Source organism: Chlorella variabilis, assembly GCF_000147415.1.
Source record: "Chlorella variabilis unplaced genomic scaffold CHLNCscaffold_13, whole genome shotgun sequence".
NCBI classification, from domain to species: Eukaryota; Viridiplantae; Chlorophyta; class Trebouxiophyceae; order Chlorellales; family Chlorellaceae; genus Chlorella; species Chlorella variabilis.
In genome coordinates, this window is record NW_005435075.1 from 486,309 (window position 1) to 503,503 (window position 17,195).

Sequence of the window (17,195 nt, forward strand, 5' to 3'; positions counted from 1 at the left end):
TCCAGCTGCCAGCTCCCTGACCCCAGGATTCGCAACAGCAGGAACTCCCAGGAGCTGCAGCAGACGGGCCACCAGCGCCATGGCCGCGGCGCAGCAGGCGGCGGCGACAGCGGCACCGCCCCCGCCACAGCAGGCGGCTGCCCTGCAGGCACAAGCAGCTTTGCCGGCAGCGGAGCAGCCGATGCCCGGCAAGTGCCACTTCTTCCTGGAGAAAAAGCGACGCCACTGCAAGTTCGATGCCGTTCCGGGGAAAGCATACTGCGGCAACCACTTGTATGAGGGAGAGGGGGTCGGGCCCAAGCGTGTGCCCTGCCCCTGGGACCCCAAAGGCGGCCACACGGTGCTGGAAAGCGAGCTGGAGAGGCACAAGAACAAGTGCCCGGGTTACCTGCAGAGGTTGGCGCAGCAGGAGCAGCCCTGCTTCGCAGAGGACATCAATGCCGGGCCGGGCCTCGAGGTGGAATGGCCGGCAGGCCTGCAGCCGCTGCCAGCTCCGGCGCAGCTTACGCAGCACACCAGCGGCGCCGATGCAGCTGCGGATGCGGGGGCCACTGACGGCAGCAGTATCAGGAAGCGGCAGCGGCGGCAGCGCCCCGCGCAGGGCGCTTCCCTCGTGCAGGCCGCATATGCGGCGGCCATGGGCGAGCAGCGCTTCATGCAGCTGCTGCAGCGCGTCGAGACGGCCTGCGAGCAGGTGAGGCGTGCCCGGCAGCCAGCCCGCGGCGACCATCATGGGGCTGCATGCCTGCCTGCCTGCCTGCCTGCAGGCATATTGACCCAGCCGGGCTTGAGCTGCCCGCCCTCTTTCGTCCCCGCCCGGCCTCACCCCTCCACGCCGGCCCCCCCTGCGCCGCCGCAAGCAGGTGTGCGAGGCCGAGCCGCTGTCGCTGGCTCTGCCGCCCGAGGCGGAGCCCTTTCTGGCCCCAGAGTCGGCGACCTGCAACCGCCCCTTCTCCCTCAAGCACGCGCAGCAGCAGGCGTCCATCGTGGGCAACATGAAGCAGCGGGGGCTGCTGGCTGGGGCCGCTGGGGTTGCCTATGTCGAGTACGGCGCCGGCAAGGGGTACTTGAGGTGAGCGGCGGGAGAAGGCCAGGGGGCCCAGGCGCCGGCTGGCTGGCCTGGGACCGACTCACGGCACAGCCGGCTGCACGGCCACCCGAGCTTCGCGCCCAGGCTCGCCCAGGCTGAGGCCTGGTGCCCAGCGCGCCGGCACCCCTGCCGCCTGTCCCTCTGCCGCAGCCACATGCTGAGCCTGTGCTGCCCGGAGGCACGCAAGGTGGTGATGATGGATGTGCGGGGGTTCAAGGAGAAGGCAGACAGGTTGGTTTGGGAATGGGGGTTCGTGCGACCTCTGCCACCTGTTGCCCGCTGCCTGCTGCCTGCTCCAGGGCCACGGCGGTCGACGCGCCTTGAGCTGCGGTGCGGGGTTGCACCTGTGTGTGACATGTGTCGTGCGCTTGTGCGTGTGCTCCAGGAGCATGCGGCACCTGGACATGCAGCGGCTGCGGTGCGACATCAAGGACTTTGATGTCGGCAAGGTGAGGGTGAGGACTGCCTTTGTTTTAAATGTTTTCATAGCTGGACGGCCGCCAGCTGCCAATTGCTGGAGGCTCGAACCACTCTCCTTCCCAGCCATGACCTTGCCGTCCTGCCTCCCTGCGCCCTCCTCCCGCAGGTTCCCGGCCTGGACAGCAACGGGCCGTGGGTGGCGCTGGGCAAGCACCTGTGCGGCGCAGCCACGGACTTCACGCTGCGCAGCTGCGCGCGGGAGCGGCAGAGGCAGGCAGGGCGGGAGGGGCAGCCGCAGGGCGGGGTGCGGGGCCTGGCGGTGGCCACCTGCTGCCACCACCGCTGCAGCTGGCGGCACTTTGTGGCGCAGGATGTGATGCTGCAGCTGGGGTTCAGCCCTCAGGAGTTTGAGGTCATTGTTTGGATGACAGGTGGGTGTGCGCTGGGGCCGGAATGCGGTCTGGGGGTGGTGCAAGGGCTGCTGTGGGCCGCCAGCAACCCCAGCAACCAATCATGTGAGCCTGCCGCTCCTGGTGCAGGCTGGGCGCTGTGTGGCCACGAGGCTCCCGCCGGTTTTGGCGGCAGCGACTGCGAGGAGGCAGATGAGGGGACGGCAGAGCAGCAGCACCACTCCGACGGGGAGCAGCAGCCCGGCAGCAGCGCGGCGACACAGTCGCAGGCAAGGCACAAACGGGGCCGGGACGGGGCAAGCGCGCCGCCCTCCCCTACTGCGCTGGGTGCAGCAGCAGCAGCAGCCGAGGGCACGCCAGCAGCAGGAGCGGCGGCAGAAGCGGCGGCAGCAGCATGCGCGGCGGCCGCGGGCGATGACTGGCGGCCGCAGCGTGCACTGACCCGCGAGCAGAAGATTGCGGTGGGGCGGCGCTGCAAGCGGCTCATCGACGCGGCACGCCTGCGCTGGCTGCGCCGCCAGGGCTTTGAGGCCAGCCTGGTCAAGTACGTGCCATCAGAGGTGAGCGGCGAGAACCGGCTGCTGCTGGCCACCGCCGCGGCGGCAGCACAGTGACACCTGGCCAGGCCCCTCTCGACTGCCTCCTCCTTGAGCGCCTGCACCTGCCAACGGTGAGGGACAGCCAGTGCATTACAGTTCATCTGGCTATAATTCAATCAGACTGCGATGCCGAGGCATCAATTATTGGAAAGCATGGATGTCCTCGGCGGACAATGGTGCCAGGCATGGCGGCAGGCAGTATACAGGCCAGGCAAGGGCGATACAAAGGGAAGGCAGACGCTCATCAGAGGGAAAGGCTCGCAAGGGGGGGAGGAGCAGCTGTAGCGTGTTGTAGACAGCTCAAACGGGGACAGCTCAAACGGGGACAGCTCAAAGGGGGTAAGACAGAAAAAAAGGGAGGGGGCGCGTCAAAACGGCGTGGTGGCAAACAGGTCGAACAGGTGTCAGCAGCAGTGGGGATCGAGCTCGTAACAGGCAGGAGGGCAAGTGAAACAGTGAAGGAAGGCAAAGGGGGCACGGTCGTATCAGCGGGGGTGGGTGGGTATCATCGAAGCATCGAAACGGCAGCAGGCTGGTTAGTAGTAGGCATGGTGGCAGGGCATGCGTTAACAGGCGTGTTGGGACTGTTGTACAGGGGTGCTGGGTGGGGCGCAGCAGCCGGCGGGCTGGCCCGGGGGGTGAGCAGGCAGATGAGTGGGGCGCGGCATTATGGCGGGAGAGCGTGGGCTCTCTGGCCGCACCGGTACCCTGGTGGGGCTTGGCGGGAGTGCAGAGAATGGAAAGGCGGCTTGGTTATGTAAAGAAGACGAAAGAAACGTTTTCCTGCAGTGCGGTGGGCTACTGCAGGGCGCTCAAAACTGGTGTGCGTGGGGGTGGAGGGGTGGGGTGCCTGGGTGGAAGATGGGTGGGGCGGGGAGGGAGCGGCGGAGGGTGGGGCGGGGCGGGGGGTGGCGGGCGGTAAAAAGAATGTCGAAAGGGGGGCTGGGAAGGTGGCTCGGGCCTCGAGCAACAGCGACGAAAGCGCGGTAGACAAGCGCAGTCGGTGGTTCGTTCAAGGAGGATCAATCAGACGGGTGTGCGCCACCGCGGTGGCTGGCGAGCTGTGCGGCTCGGCCACGGCAGGCGGCGGCGGGACGAAAGACGATGTGATGTGCATGCGGGTGTGGTGCATGTGCGAGGTCAGGGACGCAAGGGAAGTCATCGCGTGTAGGGCGCACCCTGCGCCGCCGAGGCGGCCCAGGGTGGCGCGTCAGATCACTGGAAAGGACAGGAAGACAGTTGGCAGCACAGCTGGGTCAGGCCGAGAGCAGTGCCGGGGTCAGGTGGGCGTGGTTGGGTGAGGACGGGTGAAGCGGCCGGGGGCGGTCAGAGGTGGCAGCGCTCCAGCTCCGCCTGCATGGGAGGGAGGGTGGGGCGCAGCGGCGATCAGGCCCAGGGCAAAAAGTGAAGCCGGGACACTCCCGCAGACAGAAGGGCCATGTGCCAGCCCTCCAACAACAAGCAGGCCACCCGTGAGCCCCGGCCTGCTGTGGTTCCCTCATGCCCCACAGCACCACCCTGCTGCTTCGCCCCGCAAGCACCACAGCAGGCTGGGTAAATCGCAGCGGCGGGTGCAAGGTGCGCGTGCAGCGGCGCTGAGCGCGATTCCCGCCGCTCACCGTGGCTGCCAGCTGGGTGTTGTAGGCCGCAAAAAACTCCTTGTTCTCGGCCTCCAAGCGGTCCCACACTGCACCAGGGCGCGATCACGGGGCGTGAGAGGCGGGCGATGGTGGCTGATGGGGCCAGCGGGCGCCGGATAAGGCCGTCGGGACGCAACGGCGGGAAACGCGCGGCCGGCGGGGAGCCCTGGCAGCGCGCTCACCCAGCAGCGAGAACTTGGGGGCCACGCCCAGGCGGGCCAGCAGCTGCACAGCCTCCAGCTTGTTCAGGCCGCGCTGGATGCAGCGCTCGAGTGCAGCGTGGACCTGCGAGGGTAACCCGGGCGAGGGCGGATGTCAGGCGCGCCCGCCGCTCCAAACCCCGCCAGTAGCGATGCTGGGCCGGTGCAGGGCGCCTGCGGGCCGGCAGCCCGCGCTGCGGGCAAGTTGAACCCAGGCGGCGGGAGGCCAAGCGCTGGTGCCCACCTGCTGCACGTCCTCCGCCGTCACCGTTTTCTCATCGTCCTTGGGACTGGCTCTGACCACCACAGGGCAGCACATCGAGGCTGGGCTGATCGGGGGTGGGAGAGTGTTGTGGAGGTGCTAGCAGGGGCTGCAGGACGTGCGGGAGGGGAAGGCCCGCGAGGTGCAGGGTGTGCGAAGGCAGAGAGGGACAGTATTCTGGCGCGGATGGGCGGACAGAGCCTAGATCACCATCCGGCCTTTCCACCGACATCCTCCCGTCACGATTTGTCGGTGTTGGTTGAATCCACGCCTGGTCGCCGCTCCCGCACGTGTTCTTGGGCCTGATAACCAACATAGAGCTGGGTGTGAGGCGACAGGGGTCTCGGGGGCCCTGTGCTACCCGAAACCGGTGCACGTCCCACCGACACTCGCTAGACCACGGAGGGTGACAGACTCTGGACACTCAAAACCTGGTGTTTGCAAGTCCTGGGCGCCGCCCAGGCCCTCAGAGCTGCCCCAGCACGGGCGCTTGGCGAGGAGTCACATGCGTCGGGACGGGACGATGTCGCAGTTGTGCCTGCCAGCGCCGGGCACACTGGCCCCAGGCTGCCTCCTCAGATCCAGTCCCCCTCCTGCAGCTTGAGCGGCAGGTATTGCTGGCTCAGATACTGGAAGCCAAAGCTGCTGAGCGCCTGAATCTCCGCCTTGACCTGCAAAAGGGGGGCGGCGGCGGCGGCGGTGGTGAAGGGGCACTTCCATGGAGCAGAAAGCCGGGATGCTCGCCGCGTCTGCCGGTGGGCGCCAGCCTGCGCTTCCAGCACGCGCTGCAGTCCGTCGCCGCCCCACGGCCCGCCTGCCCTCCCTCCTCTCCCGCACGCACTCGCGCCTGCCCACGCCGCACTCCCCAGCCAAGCGCTCCTTGAGAACCTGCGCCAGCGCTGCCCACCCCTGCCCCAGCCCCACCTTGGTGGTGACCATGATCTCCAGCTCCTTGACCCACTCCGGGTTGGCCTTCACAAAGTCCTCCTCCAGCTGCAGCCCCAGCGCGCCAGCGCGCCAGCGCACATGCCGCGTCACAGCCCGCGGCGGCCCGGCATGGGACCCCAGGAAGGCTCGGGGAGAGCATGCCTCGCTCACAGCCACGCCCCCCTCCCTCCCCCACATCCCGCGCCAGACTCGCGCGCACAAACATGCGCTTCTACGCCAGGCAAAAGCCAGCTGCTCACCAGCTTCTTCCCCGTCTTGATGTCCTCATCCGTCATGGGCAGGCGGCACTGCTGCGGGATGGAGAAGCGGTCCAGGTCGGAGGGGCGCACGCCCAGCCACTTGATGTCTGGGGTGGTGAGGTTGGAGGAGTCGTAGGACATGTTCATGGAGCCTGCGGGCGGCAGGGAAGAAAGCGGGGAGGGAGGGAAGCAAGAAAGCTCGGCGAGAAAGCTCGGCTCCGGGCAGCGGCGGATATGGTAGGGCCAGGCGCCCGCAGCGCACGCGCCACCGGTCGCGTGCTGCAGCGACCGCCTCGTCGCCCCGCCAGGAAGGGCGACGTGTTGACCACAACACCAACCTCACCCTTCATGTAAACCGACAGGATCTTCAGCCCGTATGGGTCGCTGTCCACCAGCGCCAGCACCGGGATGCGCAGCACCTGCTTCAGCTTGCGCAGGAACAGCCTGCGGGCGGGCGCAGGCAGTCGCAGGCAGCGTGACTGGGCGGAGCCAGCGGGCCACGAGTCGGCAGCCCCGGCCTGGCCCGGCCAGGCCCACCGCAAACATCTGCCCCACCACGCGGCGAGCTGCTCCCTCAGCCTGTCCCCCGGCACCCGCCCCACCCGCTCAGCCGCCCTGCAGGCGCCCCTCACCTCGTGGCTACGTCTGGCTGGCCCTTTGCTGTGATGATGATGCAGGGGTATGTGTTGTAGAAGCGGTCCTCCGCCAGGCGCATGAACGCCGCATCCTTCTCCACCAGCAGGATGAACATCGCGTCGCTGGTGATGGCGTCCACCTGGGGAGGAGAGGAGGAAAGAAGGAGGGCGGGAGGGAGGGAGGGGGGAGGGAGAATAGATCGGAAAAGAGGGGAGAGGGCGGCCTGGAGGAGGCCAGGGCGGGCGCGAGCATGTGCATGCGTCGGCTGGCTTACTGACGAGACGATCAGGGCTGGGGGAAGGATCGGCCAGGGGAGCGCAGTAAGGGGGCAGATGATGGGGAGGCATGATGGTGGCGGCGCACCTTGTCTATGTTTGGCGGGATGGCCTTGCCGCCCACGCCCATGCGGCGGCAGTCTATGGGGTCCCCATCCTCCCGGAACGTCAGCCGCCCCACCACCACACCCTTCTCCGACGCCACCACTGCGGAACGCGCGTGCAGGGGGAGGGCCAGGGTGGGAGATCGTCAGGCGTGGGCGGCTCGGCAGCATGTATACACTATGCAGGCATGCGGCAGGCGTGCCGGCAGCCCCGGACCCAGCATGCATGCCGCCCGTGCCGCCGCCCGGCCCGCCCACCATGTAGGCTGGAGCGCGTGCAGCCCAGCATGCACGCCAAGTCATCCAGGATGGCATCTGAGTTGGACTGGTCCTCAAACAGCTTCACATCTGGAGGGAGGGAGGCAGGGAAGGAGCAGCAGCAGTAGGGCCTGCTGGTAGAAGGCGGCGCCATGGCGGCGGCGGTGGTGGCGCTGCGTGCGGCTGTGGCGGCCCAGCCAGCCGCCTGCCTCGCTGCCACCAGCTGCCACCCTTGCTGCCTCGTCCTTGCGCTAGCTGGCGCTGGGCCGGCTCCGCCTTGCCATGCGCACCACTAACCCACCAGCTGGCCCCAGCCCACCTGTGTAGAAGAGGTCACGCTTGGTGACGTGTATCCGCTTGGTGCACAGCTCGTGCACCAGCTGCAGGATGCGGGTGGTGATGACCGCCTGCAGGCACGGCGGCGCGTAAAAAACACCGCTTTGGCAGGGCGCAGGCTACGCTGTACAGAACAGACCCAGGGCATCAGCAGCGTGCGAGCAGCGGCAGCGGCTGGGTGGGCCGCAGCGGGACCCCTGGCCCGCCCCACAGCCAGAATCTGCTCGGCAGCAGCTGATGCGCCACCCGATGACATGCCACACCCCCGTGGAGCCCCTGCCCCCACCTTGCGGCAGGTGGATGTGTTAGCAAAGGCACGGTGTGACTGCGAGTCCTTCAGCACTATTCGGTCCAGCTCTGCGGGGGGAGGACGAGGTGTGGGACAGGGGCGCAGAACGGGCAGAGGAATGGAGGGCTGGCTGGGCACGAGGGGACGGGCTCTGCCTGCCTGCGTGCTCGCCGCCAACCCAAGTGCTGGTGACTGGGCTGCCGCCAGCCAGCAGGTGCCACAAGCAACGGTGCCACCCCTTCCCCCCAACGGGAATGCATTCCTCCATTCACAGGCCTGCACGCCAACCCCACCCTCCCTCGAAACCCACCTGGCACATACAGCTGGTTGGCCTTGGAGCGGCTGGGCAGCGTGTAGGTGAAGCCCTCTCCCCGCAGCACAGAGGCCGCCACAAACAGGATGGCCGTCTCTATCTCATCCAGCACAGCGCCCGCATCCTTGTCGACCACCTCGCGGCATGCGTGCGGCAGGTTCAGCTCGGCGAGCGTCCTGCGGCAGGGCGCTCAGTGGGGGAGGGTCGGGGCTGCTCTTTGCAGTGAGCGCTGGCCATGCCATGCAGCAGGCGGCACCCTTTGCGAGCCAGCAAGGAGAGCAGTCCACGCAATGCCACAAGGGGTGAGCACGTCGCGAATTGCCAAGCAGGGGCGCCAGCAGCCGCCGCTGCCCCGCCGACGGCAACCCACTTCTGCACTTCCGGCTCCCCCTTGACGCGCTCCGCCAGCCATTTGACCTTGCCCAGGATCTCCTGCAGGGCGGGCAGCGTTGTTTGCCTCTCCAGCCCACACCCTCATGGGTGCCGCAACTGATCAGGGGCCGCCCAGACTCACATCGACGCTCTTCAACTTCTTCTTATTCAAAGCAGTCAGCTCCGTTCCAGCTTTTTTCTTGCCAGCCACCTTCCCGCTCATCGGCCTCAGCCTCTACGCCATTCCCTACTGCTGCTGTGCTAACAGCTTCAGGCAAACGGGGCAGAGATAGTGCATGAAAAGCTAGGAGATCACAACGCCCACTTGATTGCAGATGACCAGTGGACAGCGCGGGCGCAGCGTGGCGGGCCAGGGCGGGCAACGACAGATCTCTGCTGGCTGCTTGATCTCTTGCTGGCTGCTTGATCGCGTTGCATGATAAAACATGCCATCAAAATGATACAACAATCAGCAACAAAAAGTCGCGGTTATGATACACAGCAGATGCACACATCTGTAGAACACAGCGGTGAAAAACTGTTTGTGAATACTGATTCGGACAATTGAGGAATGATACTCTAAATTCAGTGCTGCGCTGCATGTTGGGTCTTCAATGCTGGCTGTACCTTGTGCTTCGCCTTTGGGCCTTGCCCTTGCCCATGGTCTTGGTCTTCGTTGGCAGCTCGGCAGCGGCGAACCCCAGTCCTCGTCGGCCCTGCTGGTCTGCCGGCCGAACAGGCTCAGTGATGCCCTGCTCCTGCGCGCCGCAACCAGCCCCTTCGCGCCACCCCGCCAGCTTGAGCAGGCGGAAGCCCACGGTGCTGGCAAGTATGCTAGTGCCCGCGGCGGCCGCACTCGCCTGCTGCTGGGGCTCCTCGTGAGCCCTACCCGTCCCACCAGCCGCCATCTGCCCATGGAATACCTCTGCCAGCGCATCCAGCTGGGCCAGCAGCTCCCTCATTTCCTCCCGCACTGCCTCATCCAGCTGCGCTGGGTCGGTGGCTGCCAGTGCCTCCTCTAGCTGCCGCATTTGCTCCACCAGGCCCAGATCCTGCCATGCCTGCTGCTCCCACTGCTCATCTGCATCCAAGTGCTGCTTCTGTGCCTCCTCCTTCTGCTGCTGCTCCCGCTGCCCATCCTCGGTTGCTCCTTGGGTTGGGAGGCGAACCTCAATACCATCTGCCCCTGGCTCCGTGGCTACTTGGGCAGGCACCCACTGCCGCTGCATCTGTGGTGCCGCCACGGATGCTTTTGCTGCTGCTGCTGCTGCTGCTGCATCCTGGTCTGGATGGGAGACCGAGGCTCCTCTCAGCCGCAGGCCCTGGCGGCGCACCTTGGCAGGGCAGCAGCACAGGTAATAAAGCTCCAGCGCTTGCTGGACAACCTGTAAAAAGGTAGCCACTGCCATCTGCCACTCCCACAGCTCCTCAGGCTGGCAGTGCGCCAGGTCATCAACTTTCTTCCAGCCCTTGATCCTGCCCTTGGTCGCCAGCAGCTCCCTCTTGATGGCCTTGCGACGCCACAGGCGCAAAGTCTGCAGCACCTGCCAGCTGCTCGCCAGCCTGACATGTAGGTGCGCGAGCTGGCACTGCCGCTGCCTGCAGCAGAGCGGGCGGCACGGCACAGCCACATGTGTGGGTCATTAGCAGGGTGCGGCGGCAAGCTGCCCGTGCCTCCCAATGCGCTGTACTGTGACAATGGCCATGGGCCAGCTGACAGCCAGAGAGACACCAGTGGGCTCGTCGCACTCACTCTAGTTTCCGTAGCTCCCGCTGGCACGCCTGATGCCACAGCTGCATGCGAGCTGTTGCAGCCGCTGTTGCTGCGCACTCTTCAGCGTCCTGAGGCTGCTGAGCGGAGTCGGCGGCATCCTGTGGCGGCGCTTGCTCCTGGGCTTGCTGCTGCCTGTCCCCAGGGATATCTGTTGCAGGGGCGCAGTGTTGACGCTGCTTTCGTAGCCTGTGCAGGCGAAGCTTCAGCTCTTGTCGCTCTATCTCGGCCTTTTGAGCCTCAATAGCCAGATTCGGGGCTGCACATCATTGCAATGAGCGCAGCAGAGCACACGTCAGCTCACATTCGGGCCAGGCTGGGCTGTGTAGGCTGGCCTGGCTTGCCAGGCAGGGCAACCAACCAGCTGGCGTGCCTGTGCCCCGCCACTGCCTGCTACCTAGGTTTCAGCCACTACCTGTCCCTCACCTGTCAGCAGGCCTGACGCCAATCTCGTGCGCCCGACAGCGCTGTTTGCGACGGCAACAGTATGCTGCTGCTGCAGTGACAGGCACCGTCGCCCCGCATCCTCGAGCTGGGCCTGCAGCATAGTGGTGTTGGCAGGCAGAAAATTTGGCAGGGGGCTGCCACAATGGCATGGTAACCTGTTTGGTGTAGGACAGGATTTCCATTTGCATTAGAACAGGGGCAGCGCCACATACCTCCAGCTCTGTTGCAACATCCGCCGCCGCACCCCGCCCGGCGCTGCATGCCGTCGGCTGGCCGGCTGGGGCTGCCTGGGCTCCTTCACGGGCAATCTCGTAGCGCAGAGCACCCTGCTGGTCCCCCACTGTCTGCAGTGTACACGCCAGGAGCTGCATAGAAATGCCTTGCAGGTTGATAGCCAGGTCGAACTTATTGCAGCGAATCATGGAATCTCCTCGGCTCGCTTGCAGGAGCCCTGCCGCCAGCCATTCCGCAGCAACTTCAATCGTCCACGCCTGGACCACTCCCTCCCCGCCCCGCTTGCGCTTCTTTGTCATCCCGAGACACTCCGCATGTGTGCAAACGTCGATCCAGATAGCCATCTTTGCTGCATGCTGGTGGGGCCCCAGCGGCAGCGGCGGGGCGGCGTGCAAAGCGGAGCGGCGCAACAGCCCCGGCAACAGACCACGTCTCAGGCTCCCAATCCTAGCAGTTTTTTTTAATCTCAGTTTTGAATGATGGAAGATTGTAAAGCTGTGCGTGCTTGATACCGGTGGGATGATGGGAGGGATGGGGTCGGGCATGAGTGCGTCGGTCCTCTGGTGCGAGGGAGGGGCAATAGAGGGGAGTATCAAGCCAGTCAAAATGGCAAGGGAAGAAGGTATGTCTGTACAGGAGAGGAGTTTGGGGGTGCCAGCTTTGATTTGCTGCCTTGGCTACTGAATGCGCACTCCCAGCGTGTGCGGCGGGAGGGGCTGGTGCGAGGTGATGTACTGCAAATCCGTGTCGTTCTCTGGGGTGGGCTGCAGGCTGGTGGTGCGCGGCACCGCCATGGGTGGCGCTCTGACATCGACTGCCGCCGCCGCTGCTGCCGCCGCCACGCGCTCGCCAAGGTGCCCTGCAGCAGGCAGGCGCAAGACGAGCATGAACATGGGCATTCACAACGTCAACCTTCATGTTGCACTTGAGCAGCGTCCGTTCTTTCATCCCACCGCAGCACCCTGCCCCAGCCCCATCTGCTCACCAAAGGCCAGCGCGCCCAGGCAGAAGCCCAGGGTTGCGGAGAGGATGAGTCCCAGGTTGAAGGTGACCACCACCAGCATCAGGCAGTAGTCCAGCAGCACGGCAGCCCCCGTCAAGGCAGACCGCACGACATTGCGCGCCAGCTGCAGGGGAGGGATGGAACACCAGCGCCAGGGGAGGCGGAGGTCAGGCAGGTCATGGAGGATCAGGCAGCCTGGGAGGGGGGCGCTGTTGAGGGCAGCATGGATGGACGTGGTGGGCAGGAACGCACGGCGCCTGGTGCCCAACGCGCATGCAGGAACGCGAGTGGCGCAGCAAAACCGCAGCTTGCCTCTGGCCGGGTGATGAACCGCTGGGGCTGCTGAGGGTGCTGCTGCTGCTGGTGCGTCATGCTGCTCTGCCGCATGCTCTGCCGCAGCATGGGCATGTTGCTGCTGCGCCGTGGGTCCTTTATGTCCAGGCTGGCGCGGGCTGGGCTGCTGCCATAGTCTGCAGCCCACGCAGAAGCAGCAAGAGTCGACACAGGGAACACAAAAGACAAAAGAACGTCGGGGGACGCGGCATGCACTGAATGAGGGACAGAGGCAGTGGCAGATCATGTGAAGCGCATGCTATCCCTCTGCCAGTGATCACCTAAGCTGCCAAAGCCGCCGCCACCGCCAACAGAGTCATCTGCCCCTGTCAGCTGCGTTGCCCAGCATGCCTCGAGGTGCAAGTTGAGCGCCTTGAGGGCCTGCAGATGGGGCGGCACCGCACAGAGTTATACCTCAGCTGCAAGCCCTTTGCCCGCCCCAGGCATGCCAGTTGACCATGGCGGCCAGCCCAGGTAAACTTGCCTGCACCACCACGGCAATGGCAATGATGGCCAGGCAGGAAGCCACGTAGGCTCCCCCAGAGGAGGGCACCCAAGACTTGAACAAAATCATGGCTTCAAGAGGAGGGAGGGATGGGGGCATGGTTGTCAGGTGAGAATCATCTTGGCAAATTAAAAACACCGAAGTCAAACAACCTGCTGCCTGCTGCTCCTCCCGCTACCACCTCCGCCTGGTGGCCCCGTAACCCACCAGACATGGATGCATGCAGGTACATCCTCGCCACTGCCTCCACCTCGCTGCTGCTGTTACCGCCGCCGCTGCTGGCGGTGGCAGGGACCTCGCTGCTGCCGCCGCTGCTGCTATTGCCAGCGATGCCGCTGGCGATGGTGCGGGTGCCGCGGCCGCACAGGCTGCTAAATGTGGTGCCCGCCTCGGCGCACATGACCTCAAAATTGCTGCAGCAGGAGAGCAGAGTACGCAGATGAGAGAGGTGAAAGCTCAGGATGGGATTTACTGCTCCCATGCAACCAGGGGACTCATCACAATACACCGCCAGAGACACATGCATACACACCTGCACTGTGAGATTTCAGGCGAGGCCAGGCACAGCCGGCTCAGTACTGCCAGCGGGTTGGTGCAGCTGCGCCACCCTGCGGCGCACTGCTGGCACCCCGCCACGCTGGCGCCATGCAAGCTGCACGCCTGTGCCACGGCTTCCATGGTCTGGCTCGTGCCCATCACGGTTCGGATGGGGGCAGCTGCAAGGCAAGAGCACAGCAAGGGCGAGGGCAAGTGAGTTCCCTGCTGCTGAGGTGGAGGGCTGGGCATGTAGGTTATAACCTTGAGTTTCTGCATGCAAGCTTCCCCTCCTCTCACCTGTGATGCACTGCTGCACCACACTGCCGGCGGTGGTGCACAGCGAGGCCCAGCGCTGGCAGCCGTCGGTGGCGGGGTTGGCCAGACAGATGCTGCCCAGGGCGCTGAAGGGCTGGCAGTAGCTGCCGCTTGCTGCAGGCAGGCAGGCAGGCAGCAGGAAGCACATGAGCTCAGGACTGCTGTGCACTGGCCGTCCGCGTTCCCCCTGCAGTAGCTCTCCCATCACTTGCCTACTCTGCACCCCACCCCTCCCAACCTGCTCCCTTTCCCGTCCTCCCACCTGCGCCGGTGCTGCACTGGTCCCAGAGGCCGCAGCCCACCATGCTGGGCATGGCATCACACAGGCGCTGGATGTCAGCCACTGAGGCCTCGTCAGACTGCTGGAAGCTGCGGCACCGCTCCAGCCCAGGGTCCTCGTAGCATGTGGCAGGCGCCGCGACACTGCCAGCGGGTGTTGTTGTTGCTGGGCGTGGCGAGGGAGGCGGGGCGGCCTCCGTGGTGCCTGTCACGCTCTCTGCGCCTGCAACGCAGCAAGCAATGGGCCACAGACACCTCAGCAGTGCAGAAAAGGGTCGAAACGCCTATGACGCATCCCAGCGCTGCTTTGCTTCATGGCACATCAGGCAAAAGGCGCTGCTCGAGCTCACCCGTCAGCGAGGAGCCCGGCACCAGCTGCCCCTGCGCGCTCGCCCGCTCCGACGGCGGCTGCAGCAGCTGCACCGGCGGCGGGCTTGCCGCCACGGGGGAGGGCGACGGCACTGCTGCTGCTGCGGGCGCCTGCGCGGTGCCGTTGCGCTTGCCGCCGCACAGGCCCCAGAAGCCGCTGCCGACATCCGACAGGCAGAAGGAGGCCCAGGTGCTGCATGTGTCGTTCTGGTCGCCTGCGGTGCTGCCAAGTGTGCTGCCGCTCAGGCCCTGCTCCTCAAGGCAGAGGGCCGCCAGCGAGCCTGCAGGCCAGCAGAGCAGCAAGAGCCGGGTCGACGCCCGTGACACCGCCAGCGCATCATGCTGCACTTGTGTTGGGCCGCCGCCGCCCTCGCCTCCATGCCCCCAAGCACCCACCATGCTCACCTAGGGGATCTGCGCAGTTGGCCTGCAGTGCCTGCACCGTCACCTTGTCTGGGTCAAATGTCTGGGCGCTGCAGCTGCGGCACTCGCCGGCCTGCAGGTCGGCATCTGCAGCGCACAGCTCCTGGACCGCCGTGTACAGCTGCATCGAGGAGCGCAGCTGCCGGATGGGAGGCTGCTGCGCGCACTGCCGCACCACCGACTGTGGGGCGCACATCAGCAGGTAGCTGCAGGCGGGGAGGGGTGCCAAGAAGGGAGGAAGGTGAGGGGGCGCCAAGCCAGCCACGAGTGGCCAGCAACTCGGCATGCCCCGCCGCGCCGCCGTCCAGCTCATGCAGCAAACAGGCTGCATGCCAGGCGCTGCTGCGGTGCATGGCAGGTTGCATAGGAACGACGAACTGCAGGCAGTGCAGTGTATGCCCTGCGCAGCCCACAACCACCCCGTAGATGGCTTTGCTGCCCACAGAACAGCTAGCTATGCGGGGCAGCGGCAGTGGCAGCTGCTCACGGCATGCAGGCCTCCAGCATGGGCGACTCGTTGCAGGCCGTCTGCAGTAGCGCCAGTGGCTGGCAGCTGGCTGGTGCGGCGCGGCCCTGCTGGCACTCGTGCCACAGCGTGCAGGCCGCTGGCCAACCCGAGTAAGTTGCGCCGCCGAGTTGGGAGCTGCCGCAGAGGCTGGCCAGGTCCCGCTGCAGCACCGCCTCTGCCACAGTGTAGCTCTCACAGGCCGCCACGGTCGGGTTCATCTCGCAGGCGGTCTGTGCGCTGGCCAGAGGGGCGGCGACTGCCACCAACAGCAGCAGCAGGCGCGGTAGGAGCCGCGGCAGCTGGCCCGCTGCCGCCATGCCTGCCTGCCCGCCGCGGGCCTCGCTTTGCCCGATCCTGCACCCAAGGCACGGCTACATGCGATCAGTTCCACACAGGGCTGCACCAGCTCTCTCCTTTCACAGCATCTGGGACGCGGGACAAGATCCTTTTTGCCATTCTGTCGGCACGGGCAACGGCGGTGCTTCCCCGCACCTTGGAAGCGTCTGCGGGCTCGAGCGCGCGGTATTTCTGCCCGCCGCGCTGCCCAGGCGTTTGGAAGTCAAGTGCTCAGGGCCTTCGAGCGCACGGGGAGCAGGAGAGGGCAAGGAGGACCGCAAGTCTGATCGCATGTAAAGCAGTCGTGAAGTCGAGGATTTTTGAGCTGTTTGCGGCGGTCAGAGTGGGCGCCAGGTCAGCATTCTGTCCCACACCTCTAACCATCTCCCATTCATTACTGCAGCATATACCCATCATGTACACAGCAGCTGCGGTGTCAGGGAGCCTGCTGCTGATTTGCCGCAACATACGGACTTGCAAGGCGCGCCACAGCCTCTTGCTGGCGCTCCACGACAGCTCAGCCATGCGGTCTGCCAGGTACCGTCGATGGCTGACGGTCAGAGCAGAAGCAGGAGATGCGGTGACAGCGGCGGCGGCGGCCGGGTGAGACTGCCGCACGTGCTGCAGCCCCCCCGGGATGAAAGCTTGTAACATCAGGGTGACGCAGGCTCTCTCAGCGCTGTGCCTACGCGCGTGAATATGCGGTTATCAGAGAAGCGGCTGCATCCACTCTACCCGCCGCCTGCCTCTTCACACCCCTCGTCCCCTGCAGCGCTTTTCTCACACTGGCGGAGCCACACAGTAGCGAAACGGAAGTGAAGAAGAGCAAGTTCATAGCCCATGCCTGGCCCTGCTCGTCCGCCGATGAGGCAGCGCAGCTGATCGGCTCGCGGCGAGACCCTTCAGCCTCGCACAACTGCTGGGCCTACAAGGTGCTTGAGTGGAGATGCGGCTGTGCAGGCTAGGGCAGAAGAGAAAGGAGGGGTTGGCCTTTGATTCATATTGCCTGCGTTCATGTTGCAGGTGGGGCAGCAATACCGCAGCAGCGACGACGGCGAGCCGGGCGGCACTGCTGGCCGGCCAATACTGGCGGCGATAGAGGGGGAGGGCCTGGATGGTGTGGCGGTGCTGGTTGTTAGGCGAGTGCGGTAGCCCGGCGCCTGGCATGGCTGCAGCTTATTCTGCACATGGCTGCTGCGTTTCGGTGGGCATGCCAACTGTGCTGATGAGACCCTGCAGATTCTACGGCGGCGTCAAGCTGGGGGCGGGCGGCCTGGTGAGGGCATACGGCGGCGCGGCGCGCGACTGCCTGCGAGCGGCGCGCAAGCAGCAGATGACGCCATTAATGGAGCTGCGAATGCAGGTGTGCTGCACTCTTAGGTCCCCTGGCCACAAGAGCGCGACAGATGCATCCCCACTCTCAGCCTCCCACATCAGACCCGCTCCTTTCCTTTGCCCCAGGTCCCTTTTGAATTGTTAGGACCTGTGTACCCGCTTCTGGAGCAGTACGGCGCCCAGAAGCAGCAGGAGAGCTATGATGCAGCAGAAGGAGTCAACTTGGTGTTCAGCCTTGAGGCAGGGCGGGCCGAGGCGCTGCGGAGCGCCATCGCTGACGCGACCAGCGGACGTGTCGTGGCAGAGCCGGCGGTGTGAGCTCCGTGCTGCTACTTGTATCAACATTTCATTCATTGAAACAGCATTGTTTATGAGTTTCGGGGAGTATGTACAAATACAATTAGGTGGC

General features: G+C 65.5%; 5 protein-coding genes across 5 annotated transcripts; 2 read left to right on the forward strand and 3 right to left on the reverse strand.

Moving 5' to 3' along the window:
- Nucleotides 1-79: 79 nt before the first annotated feature.
- CHLNCDRAFT_52958 (hypothetical protein) lies at nt 80-2,534 on the forward strand (the record flags this gene model as incomplete). Its single annotated transcript, XM_005846538.1, has 6 exons — nt 80-694; nt 864-1,072; nt 1,241-1,321; nt 1,476-1,545; nt 1,677-1,941; nt 2,050-2,534. The coding sequence occupies 6 exons, from the start codon at nt 80-82 to the stop codon at nt 2,532-2,534; spliced, it is 1,725 nt and encodes a 574-aa protein (XP_005846600.1).
- A 1,311-nt stretch (nt 2,535-3,845) lies between these two features.
- On the reverse strand, nt 3,846-4,678 carry CHLNCDRAFT_135199 (hypothetical protein; the record flags this gene model as incomplete). Its single annotated transcript, XM_005846683.1, has 4 exons — nt 3,846-3,872; nt 4,139-4,206; nt 4,342-4,444; nt 4,604-4,678. 4 exons carry the CDS (start codon nt 4,676-4,678, stop codon nt 3,846-3,848), a joined length of 273 nt encoding a protein of 90 aa, XP_005846745.1.
- Nucleotides 4,679-5,106: 428 nt separating this feature from the next.
- Nucleotides 5,107-8,661, reverse strand: CHLNCDRAFT_31596 (hypothetical protein). The gene is made up of 12 exons (XM_005846684.1): nt 8,534-8,661; nt 8,390-8,451; nt 8,017-8,195; nt 7,704-7,774; nt 7,401-7,488; nt 7,082-7,171; nt 6,808-6,926; nt 6,441-6,583; nt 6,152-6,252; nt 5,809-5,960; nt 5,546-5,614; nt 5,107-5,292 (listed from the first exon to the last, which is right to left on the reverse strand). Exons 1-12 carry the CDS (start codon nt 8,612-8,614, stop codon nt 5,197-5,199), a joined length of 1,251 nt encoding a protein of 416 aa, XP_005846746.1. The 5' UTR covers nt 8,615-8,661; the 3' UTR covers nt 5,107-5,196.
- Nucleotides 8,662-11,520: 2,859 nt separating this feature from the next.
- On the reverse strand, nt 11,521-15,432 carry CHLNCDRAFT_135201 (hypothetical protein; the record flags this gene model as incomplete). Its single annotated transcript, XM_005846685.1, has 12 exons — nt 11,521-11,702; nt 11,829-11,970; nt 12,099-12,316; nt 12,461-12,560; nt 12,670-12,755; nt 12,892-13,097; nt 13,217-13,400; nt 13,519-13,650; nt 13,799-14,038; nt 14,166-14,465; nt 14,590-14,813; nt 15,095-15,432. 12 exons carry the CDS (start codon nt 15,430-15,432, stop codon nt 11,521-11,523), a joined length of 2,352 nt encoding a protein of 783 aa, XP_005846747.1.
- A 798-nt stretch (nt 15,433-16,230) lies between these two features.
- On the forward strand, nt 16,231-17,104 carry CHLNCDRAFT_24615 (hypothetical protein; the record flags this gene model as incomplete). The annotated part of the gene is made up of 4 exons (XM_005846539.1): nt 16,231-16,383; nt 16,475-16,599; nt 16,691-16,814; nt 16,913-17,104. Coding segments are annotated over 4 exons (594 nt in total), but the record flags the coding sequence as incomplete, so codon positions are not given.
- Nucleotides 17,105-17,195: the final 91 nt, after the last annotated feature.

What these genes read in the sequence shown, in the direction of transcription:
- CHLNCDRAFT_31596 (XM_005846684.1), bottom strand. Translation starts at nt 8,614, where the DNA reads ATGAGCGGGAAGGTGGCTGGCAAGAAAAAAGCTGGAACGGAGCTGACT. An exon ending in GGGGAGCCGGAAGTGCAGAA is followed by an intron (nt 8,196 to 8,389) that starts GTGGGTTGCCGT and finishes GCCCTGCCGCAG; the next exon opens with GACGCTCGCCGAGCTGAACC. An exon ending in CAGCCAGACGTAGCCACGAG is followed by an intron (nt 6,253 to 6,440) that starts GTGAGGGGCGCC and finishes GCCCGCCCGCAG; the next exon opens with GCTGTTCCTGCGCAAGCTGA.